We start from the raw sequence: 25,224 nt of genomic DNA, 5'->3' as shown, positions 1-25,224 counted from the left end.
TTGATCATGCAGAGTATCTCTTCCACAAGCAGTATCAGACAACGGTCTAAAGCCAGAAAAGATAAATACAGAAACACAGCGCTACAAGTTTACACCGGGAAGAAACGAATTTACTGTGTTCTATTAGACTACGCCAAGTGCAGTCTCCTTCGTGAACGATAACTTCCGCTAGCTTGTGGCCCTACGGCCAGCTATCCAGCCGATTGTTACCGATAATGAGTGTGGCCACTAAACAGCCGCTCTCGCCTATAAGACGTGCAAACGACTATTCCGGTCCTCAGGCCCACGCAATGGGGACTTGCCAACTTTTCTTTGCCACTAACTGCCGACTATCGAAATACACACCATAACAGCACCTTCTGCAGACAGCGTTCGAAACAGCTCCCTAAAATTACACAGTGAGGCAAAAAAAAAAAGTTACACGACGACGGAATTATCCCAACGGCACGTAAAACGGTAGATTTAATGTACATGTACAGACAAACAAATGTTTGCAATTTCGGAAATACTGGATGATTTATTGAAGAGAAAGAGCTTCGCAAATTGAGCAATCCAATAATAACGCGTTGGTCCACTTCTGGCCCTAATACAAGCAGTTATTCTGCTTGGCATTGGTTGACAGAGTTGTTGAATGTCCTTATCACATATATAATGCCAAATTCTGTCCAACTAGCACGTTAGAGCGTCAAACTCTCAAGTTCGTTGGAAGGTCCTGCACATAATGCTCGAAACGCTCTCAATTGGGGACAGATCGAGCTACTTTGCTGGCCAATTTAGAGTTTGGCAGCCACAAATAAAAGTAGTAGAAACTCTCGCCGCGTGTGGGCATGCATTATCTAGCTGAAATGTAGGTCCAGGAGGGCTTGCCATGAAGGGCAAGTAAACGAGGCGTCAAGTATAGACGACATATTGCGGAGCTCTAAGCGGGCCGTGGATGAAAACCAAAGGGGTCCTGCTATGAATAGAAATGGCACCCCAGGCCATCACTCCGGGCTGTTGGGATGAATGGCAGACGACAGCCAGGTTGGTATTCTATCACTCCGGGCTGTCGGGATGAATGGCGGGCGACAGTCAGGTTGGTATTCTGTCACTCCGGGCTGTCGGGATGAATGGCAGGCGATAGTCAGGTTGGTATTGTATCACTCCGAGCTGTCGGGATGAATGGCAGGTGACAGTCAGGTTGGTATTCTATCACTCCGAGCTGTCGGGATGAATGGCGGGCGACAGTCAGGTTGGTATTCTGTCACTCCGGGCTGTCGGGATGAATGGCAGGCGATAGTCAGGTTGGTATTGTATCACTCCGAGCTGTCGGGATGAATGGCCCACGACAATCAGGTTGGTATTCTATCACTCCGCACTGTCGGGATGAGGGGTGAGCGACAGCCAGGTTGGTATTCTATCACTCCGGGCTGTCGGGATGAATGGCGGGTGACAGTCAGGTTGGTATTCTGTCACTCCGGGCTGTCAGGATGAATGGCAGGCGACAGTCAGGTTGGTATTCTATCACTCCGGGCTGTCGGGATGAATGGCGGGCGACAGGTTGGTATCCCCAGACATGTCTTTGGCCTGGAATCTCATTGACGGCAGTACAAGTCTCTTCATTGATAAATCCCACATCGAACTGATGCCCAGTCACCAGTAAAGAGGTCTGGAGACGCCCAGACAGCCCCAGACCAGTCGTTCGTCTTACAGTTAAGCAAACTAGAGTGATGGTCTGGGGTGCCATCTCATTTCATAGCAGGTGTTGGCTGTCATCTGCAACCAGCATAGAGCACAGCGTTACGTCGACGATATTCCATGCCTCGTCTGGTTGTCCTTAATGGTGAGCCATCCTGGGCACACGTTTAAGCAAGATAATACTCGCTGACACGCCGAGAGAGTCTCTACTGCTTGTATTCGTGCTTATCAAACCCTACCTTGAATAATAAGGTCGTCGGATCTATACTACGCTGAGAACGTTTTTAGGGTTATGGGCAGGGCTATCCAACCACCTCGGGACATTGACGACCTAACGCGCCAGCTGGGCAGCATTTGGTACGATATCCCTCAGAAGGGCGTCCAACAAATTTACCAATCAATGCCGAGCTGAATATCTACTTGCATAAGAACCAGAGGTGGACCAATGGATTAGTCAGTTGCTGAGTTTCTGAAGCTCTTTCTCTCGGATAAATAATCCAGTTTTCTGAAATTGTAATCATTTGTTTGTATATGTACGTAACATCCCTTATTGACCTTATAATTATATTTTCCCAGGGACATTTAAGTATCACTTTTATCTACGACAGTGATGGAAGCTGAAGAAATGAATTAAAATTAATGTTACAACCAGGACTCGAACATGAGGCTGTCGTCTTACGAAACATAAATTCTGACCATTACACCATTACAGCACTACAGTCAACACCCCTGTACGAACTACTCAACTCCAGTGCCCTTCACAACACAAACTTCAATTCATATCAGTGTAGGGGGACGATAAGCTGGAGATATGAATTGTAGTTTGTGTTGGGGAGGGCATACGACTTGGGTAGTTTGTACAGCAATGTTGACTGTAGTGCTGCGGTGGTGTAATGCTCAGCATTTCTGCCTAGTAAGCAAGAAGACCTGGGTTTGCGCCCCGAGCGTGGTTTCTTCAGGTTCCATCATTATCGTAGATTTCAGTCCCATTGAGGTAATTCCTTCTTGATGTGCTGTTTTTTGTGTTAGAGAGTATTGACATTTAGTCCTTACAGCCAAAACAGAATTATGCTTTATCATTGCATGTTTCCTGCTGATGCTAAGGCCGGCATTACACTACCAAATTTCTTTGTCAAACATTTGATGAAAGATGTAATCAAATATTCGTCAAATATATTTGAGAAAGATCTTTGACATGGCGCTAAAAAGGGGTATTACACTGTCATCATATTTTTCGTCAAAGTTCAAGACGGTTGACAACAACAACTTGTTGTCAACAGCAATTGCATGTACCACAATTGTACTGTGTGCACATGCGGAAGAGCAGCGGGAAAAGAAAGGAAACGCACTTGGGTGAAGCCCTGGGTTTTACGACGACATGCTACGGTCGAAGGTTCGAATCCTGCCTCGGGCATGGATGTGTGTGATGTCCTTAGGTTAGTTAGGTTTAAGTAGTTCTAAGTTCTAGGGGAATGATGACCACAGATGTTAAGTCCCATAGTGCTCAGAGCCATTTGAACAATTTTTTTTTCATGACGACACGATAAAAGCGTTCAACAAAACTTGTTACGTGAGCTTATAGTGGAGGACGTCAAGTTGTATATTTAAAATACTTAAGAATGGATGAGCATACATTTCAGTATGTGCTCAGTGAAGTGTATCCTCATATCACAAAGCACAATACTCACTTAAGAACTGTTGCTGGGCAGGATGGCCGTTCGGTTCTAGGCGCTGCAGTCTGGAACCGCGAGACCGCTACGGCCACAGGTTCGAATCCTGCCTCGGGCATGGATGTCTGTGATGTCCTTAGGTTAGTTAGGTTTAAGTAGTTCTAAGTTATAGGGGACTGATGACCTCAGCAGTTAAATCCCTTAGTGCTCAGAGCCATTTTTTAACTGCTATATCTGCAGAAGACAGGCCCACTGTAACACTCTGATTTCTTGCTACAGGAGAGGGTTAGGTTAGGTCTCCAATCTTCCTAATCTGTTTTTGTATTCAGTGTGCCTCACGTTGTAAAGCGCCTCATCAGCTTTATACATCTCTATTAATTTTGTAGTTGTCGGTATAACCAATTGTATTTACCGGCAATGTTTATAAAAACACTACAGACGACAGAACGCTGCAGCGATGCTAGCGCTACACGTGGTAACATGTCACATTGCAGTGAACAGAAGGCAAGCGACCTCTTTGATCAAATATACAGCGTCGCCCTAGATCTGATCAAATATTTGACGACATTTGACGAAGTTCCATATTACACCATCAAATTTCTTTGACAAAGATATTTGACAAAGATATTGGATAAAGAAATATGGTAGTGTAATAACGGTCTAACTGCAGCTCCCGTAAGGTGCTACGGACACCTCCCATCCTGGGAAAGTCACTCGCTCTTGAGCTGGATCCAGAGCCCTCCCCGCAACCCACTGAGGAGTATCAGGTACAGACTTGCCCATTGCTTTCAGGCTGCAGAGGGCCTCATTGTCCTAGACACCAGAATGCTGGCCGCTACAGCCACAGGACGAAGTCACAGGCGCGGCGAGAAAATGGTGTGTTACAAACGCACAGAACATTTTTACATCATTACAGCTTGCAGGACAGATTCACTTAATTAATAGTGTATATTTCCTAATCATTGACGACAGTTTAAAATTTCTTACTTGGCAGTTGGTTGTGTATCTTCAGCAGTGTCACACCGACAGTTTCCTGGCCTAGAAAGGTTCTCCGGAAGTTTCCAAACGGGGCGGTAGGTTTGGCGTACGGCACCCCCTTGCTCTTCCAGTAACTATAGGCACTGGAGAACCACAAGTAGAGGGCGAGCACGGCCGCCGATAAGACGACGACCAACTCGGCGATCCACGAGTCCAGGAGCAGCGCCATCAGCAGTCTGGAAAAAGGAAATAGGGAAACGGCGTCAGCATCCGGCGGAATGCCAGGAAAAGCTCAAATGGACGTGGAAACCTGTTACCAGTAAAAGAGATTTAATCTTAGTTTCAACCCCGTCTATAGATTGTCTTAACTATGCTTCACACCTAATGACATGCTCATAACAAAGCTGAATCACCCGAATCTACGGATATACTCTCGCAAGCAGGAAAATAAACAAAAATCAACTCTCCGGGTGTTCTAAGCTGAACCGCCTCCTGCGAAGCTGCTTCATTCACGAGGCTCGCATGAAAACGACTACTTATTCCAATGGTTACACTGGACTTTCCTACGAAAAATGGCGTCATCCTTCATGAACAGAATTCTGCTTATAAGCCAGTCGTTTGCATTGGTCACCAAATGACTTTTATTTACCTTACCTGCCATATTTCGACATTTAAAGGTTATTTTGTGGCTGCTGAATCCAAATATGACATGTCTTATCTAATTTGCTCTAATTTTGAGGTGTGGTATATCATTCGTTAGGTATTGTGTCTAGGTGCGGATTTATGGCAGCAATATGTTTTCTGTCTATATACTTGTAAGCACTGACATTTTTGTCATTTAAAGTGCATGTCATTCTCTACTACACTGTTGATTACAAAACACAGACACACACACACACACACACACACACACACACACACACACACACACACACATATATATATATATATATATATATATATATATAAAAACTCGTATTTTTTACTATGTACAGATGTGCAGAAAAAAAATGAGTTCGTCCCGCTGAGCCTACGTAAGCCACTCAAATCGCTTCTGTTAGATCTCCTGGCGCCCTTCGTAAGCAAATTTCTGTTCCGACAATTTCCGGTATTAAATTTCGAATGTTCGAATGTGTGTGAAATCTTATGGGACTTAACTGCTGAGGTCATCAGTTCCTAAGCTTACACACTACTTAACCTAAATTATCCTAAGGACAAACACACACACCCATGCCCGAGGGAGGACTCGAACCTCCGCCGGTACCAGCCGATATTAAATTTCAGCAAAAAAACTATTTTTTGTGCGCTCAGAGCTGTACTCATTTTCTCCCTGAAGAAATATTAGACCTTTATTGCTGGGAATTGGAGAAGAGTCACTTTAATCACAACAAAACTTTGCTGCAAGCAGTGAGTTCGCTCTTTATGAACGTTGTTGTTTGTACCGACAGCATCTTCCTGAGCAATGTTTTTTGACGCTGTCCTGCATAACTTGAGAGCTTGTGAGTGTAGGTGGAGTCACGTGATTTGTATGTGACACATTGTTCTTAACGCAGCTAAGCAAAATAGTAGCATGATAATGGCTTCTTAAGGGTCTGTCAAGCTTTAACTAAAAGGGACTAAACCTTTCAGTGACGGGGAAGTAGTTAAAGAAGCAATGATTAGTATCGCTCACTCTTTGTTCGATGTTCACGAAGATAAATCTGCGCTTATGTCTTCTGCAAAAAGGACTTCAGTTGTCTTAGCAAAATGCTGATAGACGTGTCTAACATGTCTACAAAAATTTACAATCTTGATTATATCAGTTCCTGCAATCCTGTGAAGTACCAACATTAGTGGGGAACGCACTTTACAGATTTCGTTTGAGCGCATGCAAAAATGTATATATTTTAAAGAAGAATATCTTGAGAAACAATAACACGATATGTACAATACGTTTTGTTGTTTCATTGTTTTTGTAAATGATTGAAAGACAGCCCTCGCCTTAGTGTATTTTGTAAAAACGAACAGGCTGTACACACTGCAACTAGGACTTAAAGCGTTCCCATCCGCAAATTTCTTTTACACTGGATAAGGCAGAACTCGCTACGTTCCATATCTACTGGAACTGTGTGGACATCACATGACTTTGTTATTCAAGTGCATCGTATTTCCAGCTGAGCAGCACCTTTAAAAACGACCATTTGTTCTTTTCTAAACCAGATCTCATCTGTCTTTCCGTTCGTCTATTATGTTTCAAAGTATTCGACAGTTACTGTTTTCTCTTTGAACTGTATAAGATCTTCTTTCCAATTCAGCAAAACAACGGCCATTACCTTCCTGTTGCCCAAATTAATTTTTTCCTGCTTTCTAACGGCCGGCCACCGCCTTGTGTGCAGTGCTTTCTTTGGCAGCTCAGGTCACATTCAGCTAAAAGTATAGTTGCTCAAAATTTGTGGTATTCCTTTTAAAACAGTCCACACGACGCTGAGACATTCCTTCTCGCATTTCCTTGTGGTTAGCATTCAACAGAAACATCCCTCATTCGGCACAATTCTTTTGCACATGTAGATTTAGGAGCCGAATGCACCGCGAAATTTGTTCTGTTTCTTCAGTTTCATGTGTTTAATACACCCTTGACTGCCTACTGGCCATTAAAATGTTGCGCATTTCCTCTCCGGTTTTCACCCGAATTTCTATTATTTGTACGTCCTGCATTTGGACCATCTCCAAACTATGAAGGGTCTCACTTAAATTCAGCCACCTGTTTCTTCGCTACGAAAACGGGGCAGCAGATTGCTTATAAACCTTCGTCAATGTTGGTAAACTATTGGCCATTAACAGTTCAAACAAAGATTTGTATTACTCCACTAAACTACGGTTTACCGAAACACACACGAAATGAGTAATTGAAAATACCACATAAATAAAGTTATTCCGTAGATCAATTTTTGCTTGACCTAGATAAAAGAAAGCTGCTTTTGATGTTACCTCCGTTTAAATAATATGGTGGTAACTTTTAATTTTGCTCATGTGTGTCTAAGTATTTACTCACAATTTCAAAACACACTGTGAAAACTGACTGATGAAGCGTGATATGTAAAAGTGAAACATAGTAAGGTAATTAAAAATAGTGAAGTGAAACATAGTAAGGTAATTAAAAATAGTGAAGTGAAACATAGTAAGGTAATTAAAAATAGTGAAATATGTCATTCTGCCTACCCCCATGAACCATGGACCTTGCCGTTGGTGGGGAGGCTTGCGTGCCCCAGCGATACAGATAGCCGTACCGTAGGTGCAACCACAACGGAGGGATATCTGTTGAGAGGCCAGACAAACGTGTGGTTCCTAAAGAGGGGCAGCAGCCTTTTCAGTAGTTGCAGGGGCAACAGTCTGGATGATTGACTGATCTGTCCTTGTAACACTAACCAAAACGGCCTTGCTGTACTGGTACTGCGAACGGCTGAAAGCAAGGGGAAACTAGAGCCGTAATTTTTCCCGAGGGCATGCAGCTTTACTGTATGGTTAAATGATGATGGCGTACTCTTGGGTAAAACATTCCGGAGGTAAAATAGTCTCCCATTCGGATCTCCGGGCGGGGACTACTCAAGAGGATGTCGTTATCAGGAGGAAGAAAACTGGCGTTCTACGGATCGGAGCGTGGAATGTCAGATCACTTAATCGGGCAGGTAGGTTAGAAAATTTAAAAAGGGAAATGGATGGGTTAAAGTTAGATATAGTGGGAATTAGTGAAGTTCGGTGGCAGGAGGAACAAGACTTCTGGTCAGGTGACTACAGGGTTATAAACACAAAATCAAATAAGGGTAATGCAGGAGTAGGTTTAATAATGAATAGGAAAATAGGAATGCGGGTAAGCTACTACAAACAGCATAGTGAACGCATTATTGTGGCCAAGATAGATACGAAGCCCACGCCTACCACAGTAGTACAAGTATATATGCCAACTAGCTCTGCAGATGATGAAGAAATTGAAGAAATGTATGATGAAATAAAAGAAATTATTCAGATAGTGAAGGGAGATGAAAATTTAATAGTTATGGGTGACTGGAATTCGTCAGTAGGAAAAGGGAGAGAAGGAAACGTAGTAGGTGAATATGGATTGGGGGTAAGAAACGAAAGAGGAAGCCGCCTGGTAGAATTTTGCACAGAGCACAACCGAATCATAGCTAACACTTGGTTCAAGAATCATAAATGAAGATTGTATACATGGAAGAATCCCGGAGATACTAAAAGGTATCAGATAGATTATATAATGGTAAGACAGAGATTTAGGAACCAGGTTTTAAATTTTAAGACATTTCCAGGGGCAGATGTGAACTCTGACCACAATCTATTGGTTATGAACTGTAGATTAAAACTGAAGAAATTGCAAAAAGGTGGGAATTTAAGGAGATGGGACCTGGATAAACTGAAAGAACCAGAGGTTGTACAAAGTTTCAGGGAGACCATAAGGGAACAATTGACAGGAATGGGGGAAAGAAATACAGTAGAAGAAGAATGGGTAGCTTTGAGAGATGAAGTGGTGAAGGCAGCAGAGGAGCAAGTAGGTAAAAGACGAGGGCTAATAGAAATCCTTGGGTAACAGAAGAGATACTGAATTTAATTGATGAAAGGAGAAAATACAAAAATGCAGTAAGTGAAGCAGGCAAAAAGGAATACAAACGTCTCAAAAATGAGATCGACAGGAAGTGCAAAATGGCTAAGCTGGGATGGCTGGAGGACAAATGTAAGGATGTAGAGGCTTATCTCACTAGGGGTAAGATAGATACAGCCTACAGGAAAATTAAAGAGAGCTTTGGAGGAAAGAGAGCCACTTGTATGAATATCAAGAGCTCAGATGGAAACCCAGTTCTAAGCAAAGAAGGGAAAGCAGAAATGTGGAAGGAGTATATATAGGGTCTATACAAGGGCGATGTTCTTGAGGACAATGTTATGGAAATGGAAGAGGATGTAGATGAAGATGAAATGGGAGATAAGATACTGCGTGAAGAGTTTGACAGAGCACTGAAAGACCTGAGTCGCAAAAAAGCTCCGGGAGTAGACAACATTCCATTAGAACTACTGACAGCCTTGGGAGAGCCAGTCCTGACAAAACTCTACCATCTGGTGAGCAAGATGTATGAGACAGGCGAAATACCCTCAGACTTCAAGAAGAATATAATAATTCCAATCCCTAAGAAAGCAGGTGTTGACAGATGTGAAAATTACCGAACTATCAGTTTAATAAGTCACAGCTGCAAAATACTAACACGAATTCTTTACAGACGAATGGAAAAACTGGTAGAAGCCGCCCTTGGGGAAGATCAGTTTGGATTCCGTAGAAATATTGGAAAACGTGAGGCAATACTGACCCTACGACTTATCTTAGAAGCTAGATTAAGGAAAGACAAACCTACGTTCCTAGCATTTGTAGACTTAGAGAAAGCTTTTGACAATGTTGACTGGAATACTCTCTATTAAATTCTGAAGGTGGCAGGGATAAAATACAGGGAGCGAAAAGCTATTTACAATTTATACAGAAACCAGATGGCAGTTATAAGAGTCGAGGGACAACAAAGGGAAGCAGTGGTTGGGAAGGGAGTGAGACAGGGTTGTCGCCTCTCCCTGATGTTGTTCAATCTGTATATTGAGCAAGCACTAAAGGAAGCAAAAGAAAAATTCGGAATAGGTATTAAAATCCATGGAGAAGAAATGAAAACTTTGAGGTTCGCCGATGACATTGTAATTCTCTTAGAGACAGCAAAGGACTTGGAAGAGCAGTTGAATGGAATGGATAGTGTCTTGAAAGGACGATATAAGATGAACATCAACAAAAGCAAAACAAGGATAATGGAATGTAGTCGAATTAAGTCGGGTGATGCTGAGGGTATTAGATTAGGAAATGAGACGCTTAAAGTAGTCAAGGAGTTTTGCTACTTGGGGAGCAAAATAACTGATGATGGTCGAAGTAGAGAGGATATACAAAGTAGACTGGCAATGGCAAGGAAAGCGTTTCTGAAGAAGAGAAATTTGTTAACATCGAGTATTGATTTAAGTGTCAGAAGTCGTTTCTGAGAGTATTTGTATGGAGTGTAGCCATGTATGGAAGGTAAACATGGACGATAAATAGTTTGGACAAGAAGACAATAGAAGCTTTCGAAATGTGGTACTATAGAAGAATGCTGAAGATTAGATGGGTAGATCCCATAACTAATGAGGAAGTATTGAATAGGATTGGGGAGAAGAGAAGGTTGTGGCACAACGTGGCCAGAAGAAGGGATCGGTTGGTAGGACACGTTCTGAGGCATCAAGGGATCACCAATTTAGTATTGAAGGGCAGCGTGGAGGGTAAAAATCGTAGAGGGAGACCAAGAGATGAATACACTAAACAGATACAGAAGGATGTAGGTTGCAGGAGGTACTGGGAGATGAAGAAGCTTGCGCAGGATAGAGTAGCATGGAGAGCTGCATCAAACCAGTCTCAGGACAGAGGACCACAACAAGAACAACATGTCATTCTGCAGCCGCGCCGTACTGGCTCCCTCTTGCAGGAAACTTGGCTAAAGTGACGAGGAATGTGTTAAGCGGATAACAACTAGAAGGTGAATGAAACTGTGCCCTGGTGAGAGACACCTTTTATTTTCTCGTGTAATTCTATATCTGAATTGACATGTCACATGGCGCTCTTTCTGTTTGAAAATTAACCTTTAGCTTCGAGATGGTGGCGTACAAAGCCACCACCATGACTGTAAAGTCGCCTCACAGGTTTTCTAAAAAGGTGGTTCTGCACCTAAGCATAACACCGAACATTTAAGATGCCAGTTCGCTATATTTGTAGACCCTTACTTCATAAAGATTATTCCAAGGAGTCCCACATGAGCCGGCCGCTGTGGCCGAACGGTTCTAGGAGCTTAAGTCCGGAACCGCGCTGCTTCTACGGTCGCAGGTTCGAATCCTGGCTCGGGCATGGACGTGTGTGATGATGTCCGTAGGTTAGTTAGGTTTAAGTACTTCTAAGTCTAGGAGACTGATGGCCTCAGAAGTTAAGTCCCATAGTGCCTAGAGGCATCAGTCCCACATGAATTCACACGATAGAGCAATGCTGTTACTACCAGAAAGTTTTCTATTGCAGACAAGGCACCAACTGTTGGAAATTAATATTTCAGGTGGCGTGATGTCTCATTACCTGAGAAGACCAGGTCAAGCACGTGTTTCTCTCTCTGATTACGTTCCATAAGAAACAACTGCCTTACGCCTCGGCGTTGACGATTTTTATTGCAGTGAGAACATAGAATGAAAGTGGAAGCACTGGTGTTAAATACTGACATGCTAGATGTACCGCACAGGGGTTATTACTGAAGAATAGGATACAACCTGTCGGCTTTGACCAATGATGTCAGAAGTTACCAGAGATGATGTGTTGCACAGATTTAACAGACGAATGTTGAGAAACAAAGAAATGCAGGACAGAGATACAAATGGTGGCCATATATCATGTACTCGTACATTCATATTTTGAACATATATTAAGTGCATCGGTTCTTTGAGTCCTAGAATCCTATTCTTCAGTTATCCTATTTAGCTCAGCTGAAGAATGGGATACTAGTGCAAAAAAGAAAGGGGAAAAAGGGACAGAAGTAACGTTAGCATGGAATACCTCTGTAGACATACATGAGTTGTATCCTGAACTTCACCTAATCTGTATAAGTTAACTGCAGCAAGGGATATAAATCAAACGTAGGTCGACATTTTCGCCTTCGCTAGCACGAGTATCCTAGTCTGCAGTTGACCAATGTAGGCCAACTGAAATATGGGATACAAATTGTTTTCGTCTTCTATACTAATAGTATCGACTGAAAATCGTCATTGTAGTACTAACGATAGCGACAAAACCTACAACAGCAATATTATATCCCGTATAATTGCATAGGCTTCCGCGGCCAGAGTCAGTCGACATAAAAGTTTTCTGGGTATGGTACCGCGTCATAATGTAAAAACTACTGCTGCTGGAGAAAAACCAACGTTTCGGCCACGATTGCAGCGGCCTTCTTCTGGGTCCCGTACTTCAGTTGACCTGAGCAGGTCAATTGAAGAATAGGATACTAGTGTTCGTGAAGGCGAAAAGCTCGACATACGTAAAATTTGTATCTCGTACCTCAGTTGGACTATACAGGTCAACTGAAGAAGAGGATAATAGTACTAGCGCTAGCGCAGGCGAAAAAAAGCGACATAAATAAGATTTGTATTCGGTTCTTCAGTTGACCTACATAGGATACTACCTTCATCGTTCAGCTGAGGTAAAGGGTGCCAATGTTACGTACGTCGCTTTGCGTCTTTGCTAGGTCAACTGAAGTACGGGATACTAATTTTTCGTAGTCGGTCTTTTAGCTTTCGGTACTACTAGTATCGATTGCAGAATATCGTAGTAACATTAGTGCTAGCGAAGGCGAAAAAAGCGACACCTGTAAAATTTGTATTCTGTACTGCAGTTGATGGATCTTGCTTCAAGTCTTCCATATCCATAGGGACAGATAAATCTATACCTACAAACGAATATCAAAAAGTAAAAATTGTTCAGAATGAAAAAAGATTCTTCCAAAATATCTCAAACTGACTAAGAACGAAAATAAGTATCGAATAAATTGGAACGAACAAATGATTTTAATTAATGCAAGCGACAAAAATCGTACACAGTGTCTAGCCCTGTCTTTTAAGAACACATTCATTTATCTCAGTTTACAATGATGACGCCTTGCCACAGAAGAAAATCCATTTATTACCTACGGCTCGAAAATAAAGACATTAATACTATACGCGCAAACTAAGTTGACAGTGGGTGTGATGGCTGGTGGGTGCGACCGTAAAGGTATTTCCCATTTACAGTTGCTCCCATCAGACAGCGCGCCGAGTGTCAGTTTAGTTTGCGATTAAAATGGTTCAAATAGCTCTGAGCACTATGGGACTTAACATCTGAGGTCATCAGTCCCCTAGAACTTAGAACTACTTAAACCTAACTAACCTAAGGACATCACACACATCCATGCCCGAGGCAGGATTCGAACCTGCGACCGTAGCGATCGCGCGGTTCCAGACTGGAGGGCCTAGAACCGCTCGGCCACTCCGGCCGGCTGTTTGGGATTATAATCTCTATGAGTAAATTATGAAGTCATTGGTCAAAGCCATTCTTCAGTTGACCTACAAAGAGTGCTGACGCACACCGACCTGTAACGAGCAAGCAGCGCCTGGCAGCTGTAGGGCCGGCGATGACGGCTGCAGGGTCCGGGATATGAACCGCGCCGCAGCTGTCGAGAGGGGACTGTGTTGCCTTCTCACGGCAGCCGCATTTAAATCTGCGAGGGCGCGTCGTTCGTCGTGACGTGTCAGACGCTCTCTGCGATAAAAGCGCCGCATCACTTCAAGGCCAGACAGAGTCCGTGGGCCAGTCACCCACACAGCAAATCACTACGGGACACACATTGCCTTACTACACTCCGCAAGTATCTGAAATATCGGTATTAGGCTGATTTTCTTCTATTTGCACATAGGACAATTTGTTGGCTTTTGTAGTAAATATGGCGAACAGCGCCAACTCTTCCCCACTATAAGCTCAGTAGCAAACCCGACTATGCGATGGCAGGCAGCGTTGTGGTGCCGTCACGGTTGCGCGGATACGTACTAACAGTTCAGCGTGTTGAGCTTCTTTTAAGTTTAAAACTGGTGTCGGAGTCTCTAATGATGTCTCCAGCATAACGAGACGAAATATAAGGCACACAAACATGCCTCGTTTTGTTGACTTTTTTGATTTGAAGCGGTTCGCCACAAATTCGTCTCCTGCGCCAACCTCTTGATCTCAGAGTACATTTGCACACAATGTTCTGAATTATTTCCTGGATTTATTGAATCACTGTCTTTTTTTTACATTTTTCCTTCCCCTACAACTCCCTCAAGTATAATGGAAATTATTTCCCGATATCTAAACACACTTCCTGTAATCCTGTCGCTTCTTCTTGTCAATGTTCTCCACATGTTCTTCTCCTCACAAATACTGCGGACAACCTCATTATTTCTTAACTTACCACTCTTATTAATTTCCAAATTGTTTTTCTCCTTTTCCCACGGTCCATGATTCGTTAGTACCGAGTAATAGAACTCAGTATGTTGTTGTCGACGGCGGGTGTTCATCTGAGACAGGGGAAACATCAGTGGTGTGATAGGATCGTTACTATTCTCTATATACATAAATGATCTGGCGGACAGGGTGAGCAGCAACCTGCGGTTGTTCGCTGATGACGCTGTGGTGTACAGCAAGGTATCGAATATAAGCGACTGTTGAGTGATCCAAGACGGTCTAGTCAAAATGTTTGGTTAGTGCGATTAATGGGAGCTGGCTCTTAACGTAGAAAAACGTCAGTTAATGCGGATGAATAGGAAAAACAAACCCGTAATGTTCTGATACAGCATTAGCAGTGCCCTGCTCGACACAGTCACTTCGTCTAAATATCTGGGCTTAACGTTGCAAAGCGATATGAAACGGAACCAGCATGTGAGGACTGTGATAGAGAAGCGAATGGTCGATTACGGTTTATTGGGAAAATTTTAGGAAAGTGTGCTTCACCCGTAAAGGAGACCGCTAGTGCGACCGCTAGTACGACCTATTCTTGAGTACTACTCGAGTGTTTGGGATCCGCAGCAAGTCGGACTGAAAGAAGACATCGAAGCAGTTCACAGGCAAGCTGCTAGAATTATTGCCATTAGGTTCGATCAGCGTGCAAGTTTTACGGACATGGTTCGGCAGCTCAAGTGGAAATCCATGGAGGGAAGAAGACATTTGTATTGAAGAACACTACTTAGAAACTTTAGAGAAACGGCGTTTGAAGCTGACTGCAGAACGATCCTACTGCCGCCAACATACATTTCGCGTAGGGACCACGAAGAAATTAGGACTCATATGGAGGCATATAGATATTCGTTTTTCCCTCGCTGTATCTGCGAGTGGAACATGAAAGCAAAGGCCTAGTGGTACAGAGTACCCACCGCCACGCACCGTACGGTGGCTCGCGGAATACGTATGTAGATGCAAATAAAGATGGTGGATGCCAAAACAAAGTTAGGGTGTACGGAGCCAATCTGTACTACAACACAGACATAGAAACAAATGCTAAAAATTCACAGATCGCAGATGTCACAGACGATGAACGCAGAGCACGTAGGTATGGTGAAATAGAATTTCAGTTCCCTTTGTAAGACCCGAGAAGCGTAAAATTTCATTTGGAGCGCAAAGAATACCGTTTAATGTCCCGTCGTCGACAAAGTCAACAGAAACGAAAAATTTAATACGAACCTCACTGAAGTTGATCTATTTTGAATGCGAAACGAAGACATAGTAATTATGTTGATGTTTGTTTAGTGGTACTGTATGTCTTATAACTTTCTTCCATATAAGGAGCCGTTCGTTCTTGATGAATAGCGTAATAACAAGGTGATCCACGATGTTTCTTGCCTGGCGGATTGGCCGAGCGGTTCTAGGCGCCTCAGTCTGGAACCGCGCGACCGCTACGGTCGCAGACTCGAATCCTGCCTCGGGCATGGATGTGTGTGATGTCCTTAGGTTAGTTAGGTTTAAGTAGTTCTAAGTTCTAGGGGACTGATGACCTCAGATGTTAAGTCCCATAGGGTTCAGAGCCATTTTTGAAGTTTCTTCAGGTGAATGCATACTATGTGGTCCTGTTACCTCCTCCTGGAGGTGGATGGAAAGGGGGGGGGGGAGGGCTACTGAATCATCCAACAACATCATTGTATTCACTGATTAATGTCGTTTAACTTACTGGGATCTTATTATGTGTGAATTAGTATTTTTTCTTAACTCTCTCGATTCAGCTGCGCTGTAGGTGAACCCTTATTGTCCTTGATGATGTAACTCCTTGATACCGAAAAGAGCCTTCATCGCTCTTCCCTTACAACTAAACGCTATACAGTCTATTTCAGGACTTTCCTGCATCTCTAGTCCATTTTTTCGACTGTATATTGGCCTCCGGCATACAATGATGCACCCTCATTTCATCTACAGTCTCACGACGACGTCAAAAGTCCTTTCCCTAAACTCTTAAGATTCACTTGTTAAATCCTCGTCTTTCCGTGTTCGTCATCTACTGTGTGCAAACGATCGTTGTTATCGCTATTACGCTCAGATTTTTCACAATCACTATTCATTTCATGATATACACTCATGGTACATCAAATGCGCTGGAAACCGGGCACTTCACTTGTGGCTTCATAACCTTTATACCTACTTCGTCTCGATGAGGTGTATGACGCGAAATTGTTTCGATTGTGAAGCATTCTCAAGGTCACTTGTTTCTACGCTTACACGGGACGTGTGACGACCATTGCCTTGGAGAATTGAAGAACTGAACATGGTGAATGGTATGCCACTTCTTTTTTCCATGAATGAAACTTGGGAAAACAACCGAAAACGTCACATCGTTCTTCTTGATCACATTGGCAGCCTGTCACGTGGCAATTCAAGAATTCGATAATTTGACGGATAAAGCTATTAAAGTTCTGACTCGTTGTCAGTGTTCACCTGACTAATGACTTATTATTTTTCCACTGTGTTAGACTGAAATGTGTGTGACTTTCATCCCCTTAAAGAGTTCTTGATCCTTTGAAACCCATGTTTCTGTAGCGCCAACATTAAAGCAGACAGCATGGTTCCTGAACTGGATAAAATACAAGAAAAAGTGTAAAAAATTTGAAAGGCTCCTTCGTATCTCGTACTCGTTGAAACGAGACGCGCAACAGCCCATAAATCTTACAGAACTTTATGTGTTCCTCTTCTCTATCCTAGTATCGAGAGAGACGGGACACAAGCTTTTCGATCTCCAGGAAATGTATTCTATTCGAAGTCAGAATATACTCTAGAATTTTGCAGCAAATCTATGTATGTAGTGTCTATACATTCTGTGTATACATTCAGTGTATACATTCTGGCCTCTCCCAGCAGCCATACCACACCAGTTCTGACGAAACATTCAAAATTAGCGTCACAACAAACTCAAGTCCAATGATGAACAAGTGAACAGCGACAATAACATAATACCTCTCACTGAGTATGGAGTCAGAAGTGGCTGCTCAGATCACGTTTCGCCACATTTTATGAAAGTGCATGGGAGGTGAACTAGTGAGCGAAAATTTTGTGAAAAACTGCGTGAAAACAGTGCACTGGACAACAGCTGACCGAGACACCAACCAGAGACACGAAACAGGACGGAACATGTAAGTACAGAAATGCACATAACGTCTACCCACGAACAGTTCTTCACAAATACGCAATAATTTTCTTCATGGCTAGCTTGCAGATGACACGCTGTCAAAACACGACGAAAAAGAACACAAAAAACGGTGTATAATAATGCAGTTCATTTAGCGATGTACTTTTAAGGTGAGCGTCTAAACAAAACAAAGCAAATTGCATATATTGTAGCTCTTAGGCCTACAACAGTTAAATTATTATAAAATTGTTATTGTATTTTACAGAAATAAAAATTTGACACAAAGAAGATGACTCATAAGTGTCGAAACATGTCTGCGTAAATATTAAAAAATAAAAAAATAAAAACTAATTGTGTTTGCGTGAGGGGGATTTTCAAAGAACCAAATTTTTAAATCGCAAACACGGAGGAACAGCAAGAGGAGCTACAAATCTTAGTAAAATGAGAACCTCATCATTGCTTACTCTACAGCTCTTGTTAATTTTCAACATCTTCAAAAGTACCACATCTCAAATGCTTCTGTTCTCTTCTTCTCCTCTTTTCTCACGGTACATGATTCGTTTCCATACACTGCTGTGCTCGAAGCGTACATTCTTAACAAATTCTTCCTTGAACTAAGGCAATATTTGACCCTAATTGACGACTAATGCTCTCCATGCCTGTGCTGGTCCGCATTTTATGTCCTTGCTTCGCCTATCATTTGTTTTCTCACTTCGAAATTAGAAGAATTTTTTCTCTTCATCTGGTTCGTAGTCCCGAGTTTTGATGTTGCCGCTAATCTCATTTCTGCTCGTCTTAATTACTTTCGTCTTGATTCTGCTTGCTCCCACTTCATTGCATGTGGTCATTACAGCCTCATTCCGTTCAGCTGGTCCTGCAACGTTTCCTGAATTTCACTGAGGACAGCGATGATATCAGCGAATGTTCTCGTTGATGTTCTTTCACCCTGAATTTTAATCCCACTGCTCAACCTTGCTTTCATTTCTGTTTTTGTTTCTTGGATGCATAGTTTGAACGTTAGAGGTGAAAGGCTACATTCTGCAGGAAACCATCTTGGCGCTGTCCAAGTGACAGCTGGTGCTAGAAGTTTCTGCTTCTTACCCGAAGCATAACACGGTTTTCTCTCAAACACCTAAGATTCAAGTGCCATTTCTTAATGAAAAACCCGCTTCGAGAACTTTCCTACTATAGAGGATGTAGATGGATGGCTCCCAAATGAAATTCCAGTGACAACTAAAGTATCTCAGCATAGTATTTAGACGTTTGTCGTATGCTGCCTTCGTGGTGCTTCCGTTTTAATTTCCAGTAGTGTAGATGAGATTTCTCCATTGTCAGAAGCTACTTTCCCAGCAGTTTCGGTGTACTGCTTACAATAAACATCACCCAGCCCGGAATACGTATATCCCAGAATATCGAAGATGACTTCATGCAAGGGAAATAACTCTATTTTAAAAACGAAATAATAAGATTTTGGGCTGGCGTGATTTGACATTATTTCCTTCATAAAGGAAGAGAAAAAAATGCACGACAGCTTCCAAATAATGATACAGCGGTAAAATTTCGCCGAGGCATACATATGTTTGATGACTAGGCCTATGTGCCTCTGTGGCACACGGTGATGAGTGTCATGCGTCCTCGTACAGCTGCGGTGTATAATACTGCCTTTTGTAATTATTCTCCGCCTAAAAGGTGAGTAAAGAGAAATGCTAGCTGTTTATTTCGTCTTTAACGAAATAAGCGTCTTTTCCCGTTAGAAATATTTTATGACAGTTGTTGCGATATCGAGTTTCATTGTACGAGGATAGTAAACCTGTAAAATATCTTGAGCAGCTAGTTCCGCAGCTAACATGTAACGGAAGTATCTTGGACCTTGTAACTACAGACAGGCCGGATCTTATCGTTGGCATCAGCATAAAGACGGAGACTAGTAATCATGATGTCAACATAGCGACTATGGTTACGAAAATTAATAAATCAGTCAAGAGGACTAGGAGAGTGTTTCTGCTAGAAAGAGAAGAGAAGCTGTTTTTAGCATCTCACTTCCACAATGAACTGCAAACATTTAGTTCCAGAATGATGGTCACAGAGGAATTAAGGGCAAAAAAAAAAAAAAAAAACAGACTGTAAATCGTACTCTGGACAAGTATGTGCCTAGTAAATGGAGTGACGGAAAAGACCCACTGCGGTTCAATAACGAAATTCGAAAAATGCTGAGGAAGCAAAGGCTGTTACACTCTCGAATCAAAAGATAACGCGCAAATAACGAGAGGCAAAGAGTAGTAGAGATTTGTGCGTCTGTGAAAAGGTCTACGTGTGAAGCATACTACAGCTATCACCGACATACCTTGGCTAAAGATTTGCCTTCCACTTCAGTTACTCGTAGACCAGTCGGGTTTGGCAGTAGAAGATAGCAAGAGGAAGGTCGAAGTTTTAAATTCCACGTTTAAGAAATCGTTCACGCAGGTCAATCATACAAACGTAGCGTCGTAATGTACGAAGGTAAGATACGAGAAATTAGGGCTCACACGAAGACGCAAGGACAATAGTTTTTCCCTCGCTCTATCTGCGAATAGAACACGAAAGTAAAGGACTAGATGTGGTACAGAGTACCCTTCACCACGCATCGTACAGTGACTTGCGGAGTGTGTCTGGAGTGGCTTGCGGAGTATGTATGTAGATGTAGGTACAGATGGCGGGTGTCACAAACAAAGTTGGCGTGTACGGAGCTAATATTTACTCCAAGACAGATATGGAAAGGCTCATAACAAATCTTTGAAATATTCGCAGATCGCAGATATCAGAGACAATGAAAGCAAGGCGTGTAGATGTGGAAGAGAATTTCAGTTCCCTCTCTGAGAACCAAGAAACGAAAAATTTCATTTGGAGTGATGAAACGCAAAGAATACTGTTTAATGTCCCGCTCGTCAAAATAGTCAATAGAGACGAAAAATTTAGTACGAAGTCTCACTAAAATTTTTCTATTTTGAATTCGAAACGAAGACATGGTAATTATGTTCGTTTTAGTTTAGCGGTACTGTATGTCTTACAACGTCCGTCCATACAATGAGCTGTTCGTTTTTTATGAATAGCGCAACAACAGAAAGATCCGCGACGTTTCTTCAGGTGAGTGCACGCTATGTGGTGCTATTACTCACCTATTCACCCATTCCTCCTAGGAGTTACGACGATTCGGGAAATGGGGGGGGGGGGGAGGGGGACAACTGAATCTATCCAAGATCATCATTGAATTGACTGATTAATGTTCTTTACCTGACTGGGATCTTATTATCTGTGAATTACTATTTTTTTTAACTCTCTCGATTTTGCTGCGCTGCAGGTGTACCCTTATTGTCCGTGATGATGTAACACCTTGGGAGCGAAAAGAGCCGTCATCGCTCTTCCCTTACAACTAAACGCCACACAGTCTATTTCAGGACGTTCCTACATCTCTAGTCCATTTTTTCGACTGTAAATTGGTCTCCGACACACAATGATAAATCCACTTTTCATCTATAGTCCCACGACTACGTCAAAAGTCCTTCACTCAAATTCTTCAGATTCAGTAGTTAAATGCCCTTCTTTCAGTGTTCTTGATCTACTGTAATCAAATGGTTCAAATGGCTCTGAGCACTATGGGAATTAACTGCTGTGGTCATCAGTCCCCTAGAACGTAGAACTACTTAAACCAAACTAACCTAAAGACATCACACACATCCCTGCCCGAGGCAGGATTCGAACCTGAGACCGTAGTGGTCGTGCGGTTCCAGACTGTAGCGCCTAGAACCTCTCGGCCAATCCTGCCGGCTACTGTAATTAAAAACTCGTTGTTATCACTGTTACACTCAGATTCTTCAGTTCTACACGCACTAATGGAAAATTAGATGCACTGCAAGTCGGGCACGTAACTTGTGGCTTCATAGCCTTAACACCTTCTTTGTCTGTATGAGGTGTATGACGGGAAATGTGTTTCGTTTGTGAAGCATTTTCAAGGTCACTTGCTTCTATGATTACACGGGACATGTCATGACCGTAAACTTGAAGAATCGAAGAACTGAATATGGTGAATGATATACCAGATCTTTTCTGCCATGGATGAAATTAGGAGAAACAATCGGAAAAGTTGCATCATTCTTCTTGATCACATTGGGAGCCTGTCACATGACACGTCTAGCAATCGATAAATTGACGGATAAAGATATCGAATTTATGACTAATCGTCAGTATTCACCTGACTAACGACTTATTATTTTTCCCTTGCTTTAGACAAAAACGTATGTAACTTTCATCCTCTCAAAGAGTTCTTGATCCATTCAAAACCGTGTTTCTGTAGCGTCAACATTTTAAAGTAGACGGTATAGTTCCTGAACTGGATCGAATACAAGAAACAGTGAAAAAAATTTGAAAGACCAAACTATTGAGAAACCATACAACGATTTGCAGCAATATACTGCTTATTTTTTAAGTGTTTACGTAAACACTAAAAAGAGCGCCTTCGTATTTCGTACCCGTTGAAATGAGATGAGTAACAGCTCATAAATCGTACAAAACTTTCTGTGTAGCTATTCTCTACCTAAGTATCCTGCGAAATGGTGCTGAGGTCAGACAATGGACTCGCCTTCTGGAGGGCAGCGGTTCATATCCTGCCATGTGTTAAGTTCCCTGAATTTCCCTAAATCGGTTAAGGCGAATGCTGGGCTGGTTCCTTTTGAAATATACGTACAATTTCCTTCCCATCCTTCCCCAGTCAGTGCTTGTGCTCTGCCTCTAATGATCTTATTGTCGACAAAACTTCATACTTTAAACATGCTGCCTTTCTTCCAAAACAGTAATATGAATTTTATTGGCGATTTCGTTGGAACTTTACGAAACTGCACAGTTCGTTGGTCCAATTACAAATCATTTTATCGCTTGATAAACGGTGGATTCTACCCTCAAGCATTCGCATTGCGTAAGAAGCGAAATTCTTTTGCGCATGGCTTAACATTGTTGCAGAGGTAGGGCAGACTGCAACAATAAGAGAAACGAAACGGAAGCTGTTTTGGCCAGAGAGGCCGCTGGCGAAATGGGGGAACTCAGCTACGGATTGCATACAAAGAGTCAAGTGCTAAAGCCAGGGAAGTGCGACAGAAAGAATTTTGGGACTCGTCCAGATACAGCGGAAGGGATTAGGTGGAAATATACCATTCGCTGCAGTTGCGTAAAGAGAAATGACAACTGTTCGCGCAGCCTCGGAACCACCATCACACATGGATCTAAGGCAGTGCTGCTTCAAAGAAAATCTGCATCGCATTCGCCACATAACATCCCTGCTGAGTTCGTGGCCATATTGCGATCGGTTACGTACGTATATCCGCGTGATTCCATACATACTCTATTCGGAGACCTGCAAAAACTGTCCCCTTCAGATTTTTATGCCGTTCTTACCGGAGAATAATTACGAAGTTCACAGAACTGAGACTAACTTAACCTTTCAATAAACAAAGTGTCACCTTTCTATCTAAACAAAGATATAGATCAGTTTGTCACTATATCTAACATGCCAAAAAATAATGTAGGCACAAAAAATATTGTCAGTTTTTTGTTGACTAACCCTGTGTGTATGTATGATATCTCAATATCATTACGTCACGGTGTCGGAATGTTCAGTTGACCCTAGAACTGTATACACGTCTTGAGTAAATGGGAAATCTGCCTTTAATTGTGAATCACATACATTGTGGTAAGATACTTATAACAATCTGCAGATTGTTCATTTGATTAAATTGTTTTATTACTTATTATTATTATGGTTTGACAGACCTGATCAGGCGCAAAATATAGCAGTCCACTGCTTTGAATACAAAATACCTAACCTGTACACGAGTTTCTACTGTTCCAACTTCTACGAAAACGCGATACCGATCACATTAGCTTGCTGGCCAAAAGCAACATCGTCTTTCGTATGTCTAGAACTGGAAAAGTAACTATTACAAGTATTACGTTTATCAAAAGTCATTAATGGCAACAAAATTTACCTTTATTTAAAAAAGATTTTCCTGACTCTTTAAACGTGTCTAGCAACTAAGCAAAATAATAATAATTCGAAACGAACTTGTTTACTACTGAACGCACTATTTCGTGTACTCCATGTCAAGAGCGTGGGCGTAGAAAACCAATCGAAGTCGGAAACTCGTAGTGCTTTCTACTGTTAAGAGGTAAAACAAAAGCCGTCATTAGGCAACGGTGACTCAGCACCCGCGCGACAGGAATTCCCCAGAGATAAAAGTAGCAGTTCAAAGCCGGCGGGCTTGCATCTACGTGTCAGATGAATTTCGTCAGCGATAGGGCAGCCTCCTAGTCAGCGTGACACGCGATTTCAGTGCTCGGTATCGCGAGAGCTAATCGCACAACTCATTGTTTATGTACTACGAAACGTGCGATTCTTCCCGGATAACTATCACATTACATTAATACTTGTTCCATAGATCATGAATACGACATTTCGTAATGATGTGGAACGTGACAAATGTTGGTTGTGTCTCTGTCAGACTTTTAATACTATTTGGCGACTGACCGAAGATTTTTGTGGCAGCATAATTCGCACATTTCTGTGCGAAAGTCAGATTTAATCTAGAGTAGTGAATATCATCCTTTCTTCTAGTGTTGTAGCTATACACTTCGCTGTTATTTTTTAATTGGGATGGGTTATTAATAAAAAATTTCATACGTGAATAGATGTATTGCAAAGGCACTGTGAATATCTCGAGTTCCTTAATTAAATTTCAGCAAGGCGATCTTGGGTGCGCTCCAGCTATTATTTTGATTTCACGCTTTTGTGCAATGAATACCTTTTCCCTTAATGATGAATTACCCCAAAATATGATGCCATGTGAAGGCAGTGAATGGAAATAGGTACAATAGGCTAATTTACTGATATGTTTATCACCAAAATTTGCAATAATATGAATAGAATAAGTGGCTGAACTTAATCATTTCAGAAGATCATTGATGTGTTTCTTCTAATATAAAATACCTAACCTGTACACGAGTTTCTACTGTTCCAACTTCTACGAAAACGCGATACCGATCACATTAGCTTGCTGGCCAAAAGCAACATCGTCTTTCGTATGTCTAGAACTGGAAAAGTAACTATTACAAGTATTACATTTATCAAAAGTCATTAATGGCAACAAAATTTACCTTTATTTAAAAAAGATTTTCCTGACTCTTTAAACGTGTCTAGCAACTAAGCAAAATAATAATAATTCGAAACGAACTTGTTTACTACTGAACGCACTATTTCGTGTACTCCATGTCAAGAGCGTGGGCGTAGAAAACCAATCGAAGTCGGAAACTCGTAGTGCTTTCTACTGTTAAGAGGTAAAACAAAAGCCGTCATTAGGCAACGGTGACTCAGCACCCGCGCGACAGGAATTCCCCAGAGATAAAAGTAGCAGTTCAAAGCCGGCGGGCTTGCATCTACGTGTCAGATGAATTTCGTCAGCGATAGGGCAGCCTCCTAGTCAGCGTGACACGCGATTTCTGTGCTCGGTATCGCGGGAGCTAATCGCACAACTCATTGTTTATGTACTACGAAACGTGCGATTCTTCCCGGATAACTATCACATTACATTAATACTTGTTTCATAGATCATGAATACGACATTTCGTAA

The 25,224-nt window shown here is 42.1% G+C and overlaps 1 protein-coding gene across 1 annotated transcript in view; it reads right to left on the bottom strand.

The window, feature by feature from the left end:
* Window positions 1–13,640, bottom strand: part of LOC124615581 (cytochrome P450 6k1-like) — a 54,956-nt gene extending 41,316 nt beyond the window's left edge. Inside the window, exons 1-2 of the mRNA XM_047143566.1 lie at window positions 13,524–13,640; window positions 4,335–4,561 (exon numbers count right to left, since the gene is read on the bottom strand). Of these exons, the coding sequence (XP_046999522.1) occupies window positions 4,335–4,554 (220 nt within the window). The 5' untranslated portion in view covers window positions 4,555–4,561; window positions 13,524–13,640. The remainder of the gene's footprint in view (window positions 1–4,334; window positions 4,562–13,523) is intronic.
* Between the last annotated feature and the right edge of the window lie 11,584 nt (window positions 13,641–25,224).

Source organism: Schistocerca americana, chromosome 5 (assembly GCF_021461395.2).
Source record: "Schistocerca americana isolate TAMUIC-IGC-003095 chromosome 5, iqSchAmer2.1, whole genome shotgun sequence".
In the NCBI taxonomy this organism is placed as follows: Eukaryota; Metazoa; Arthropoda; class Insecta; order Orthoptera; family Acrididae; genus Schistocerca; species Schistocerca americana.
Note: the sequence above shows the minus strand (reverse complement) of the source record. Positions and strands in the feature narration are given on the sequence as shown.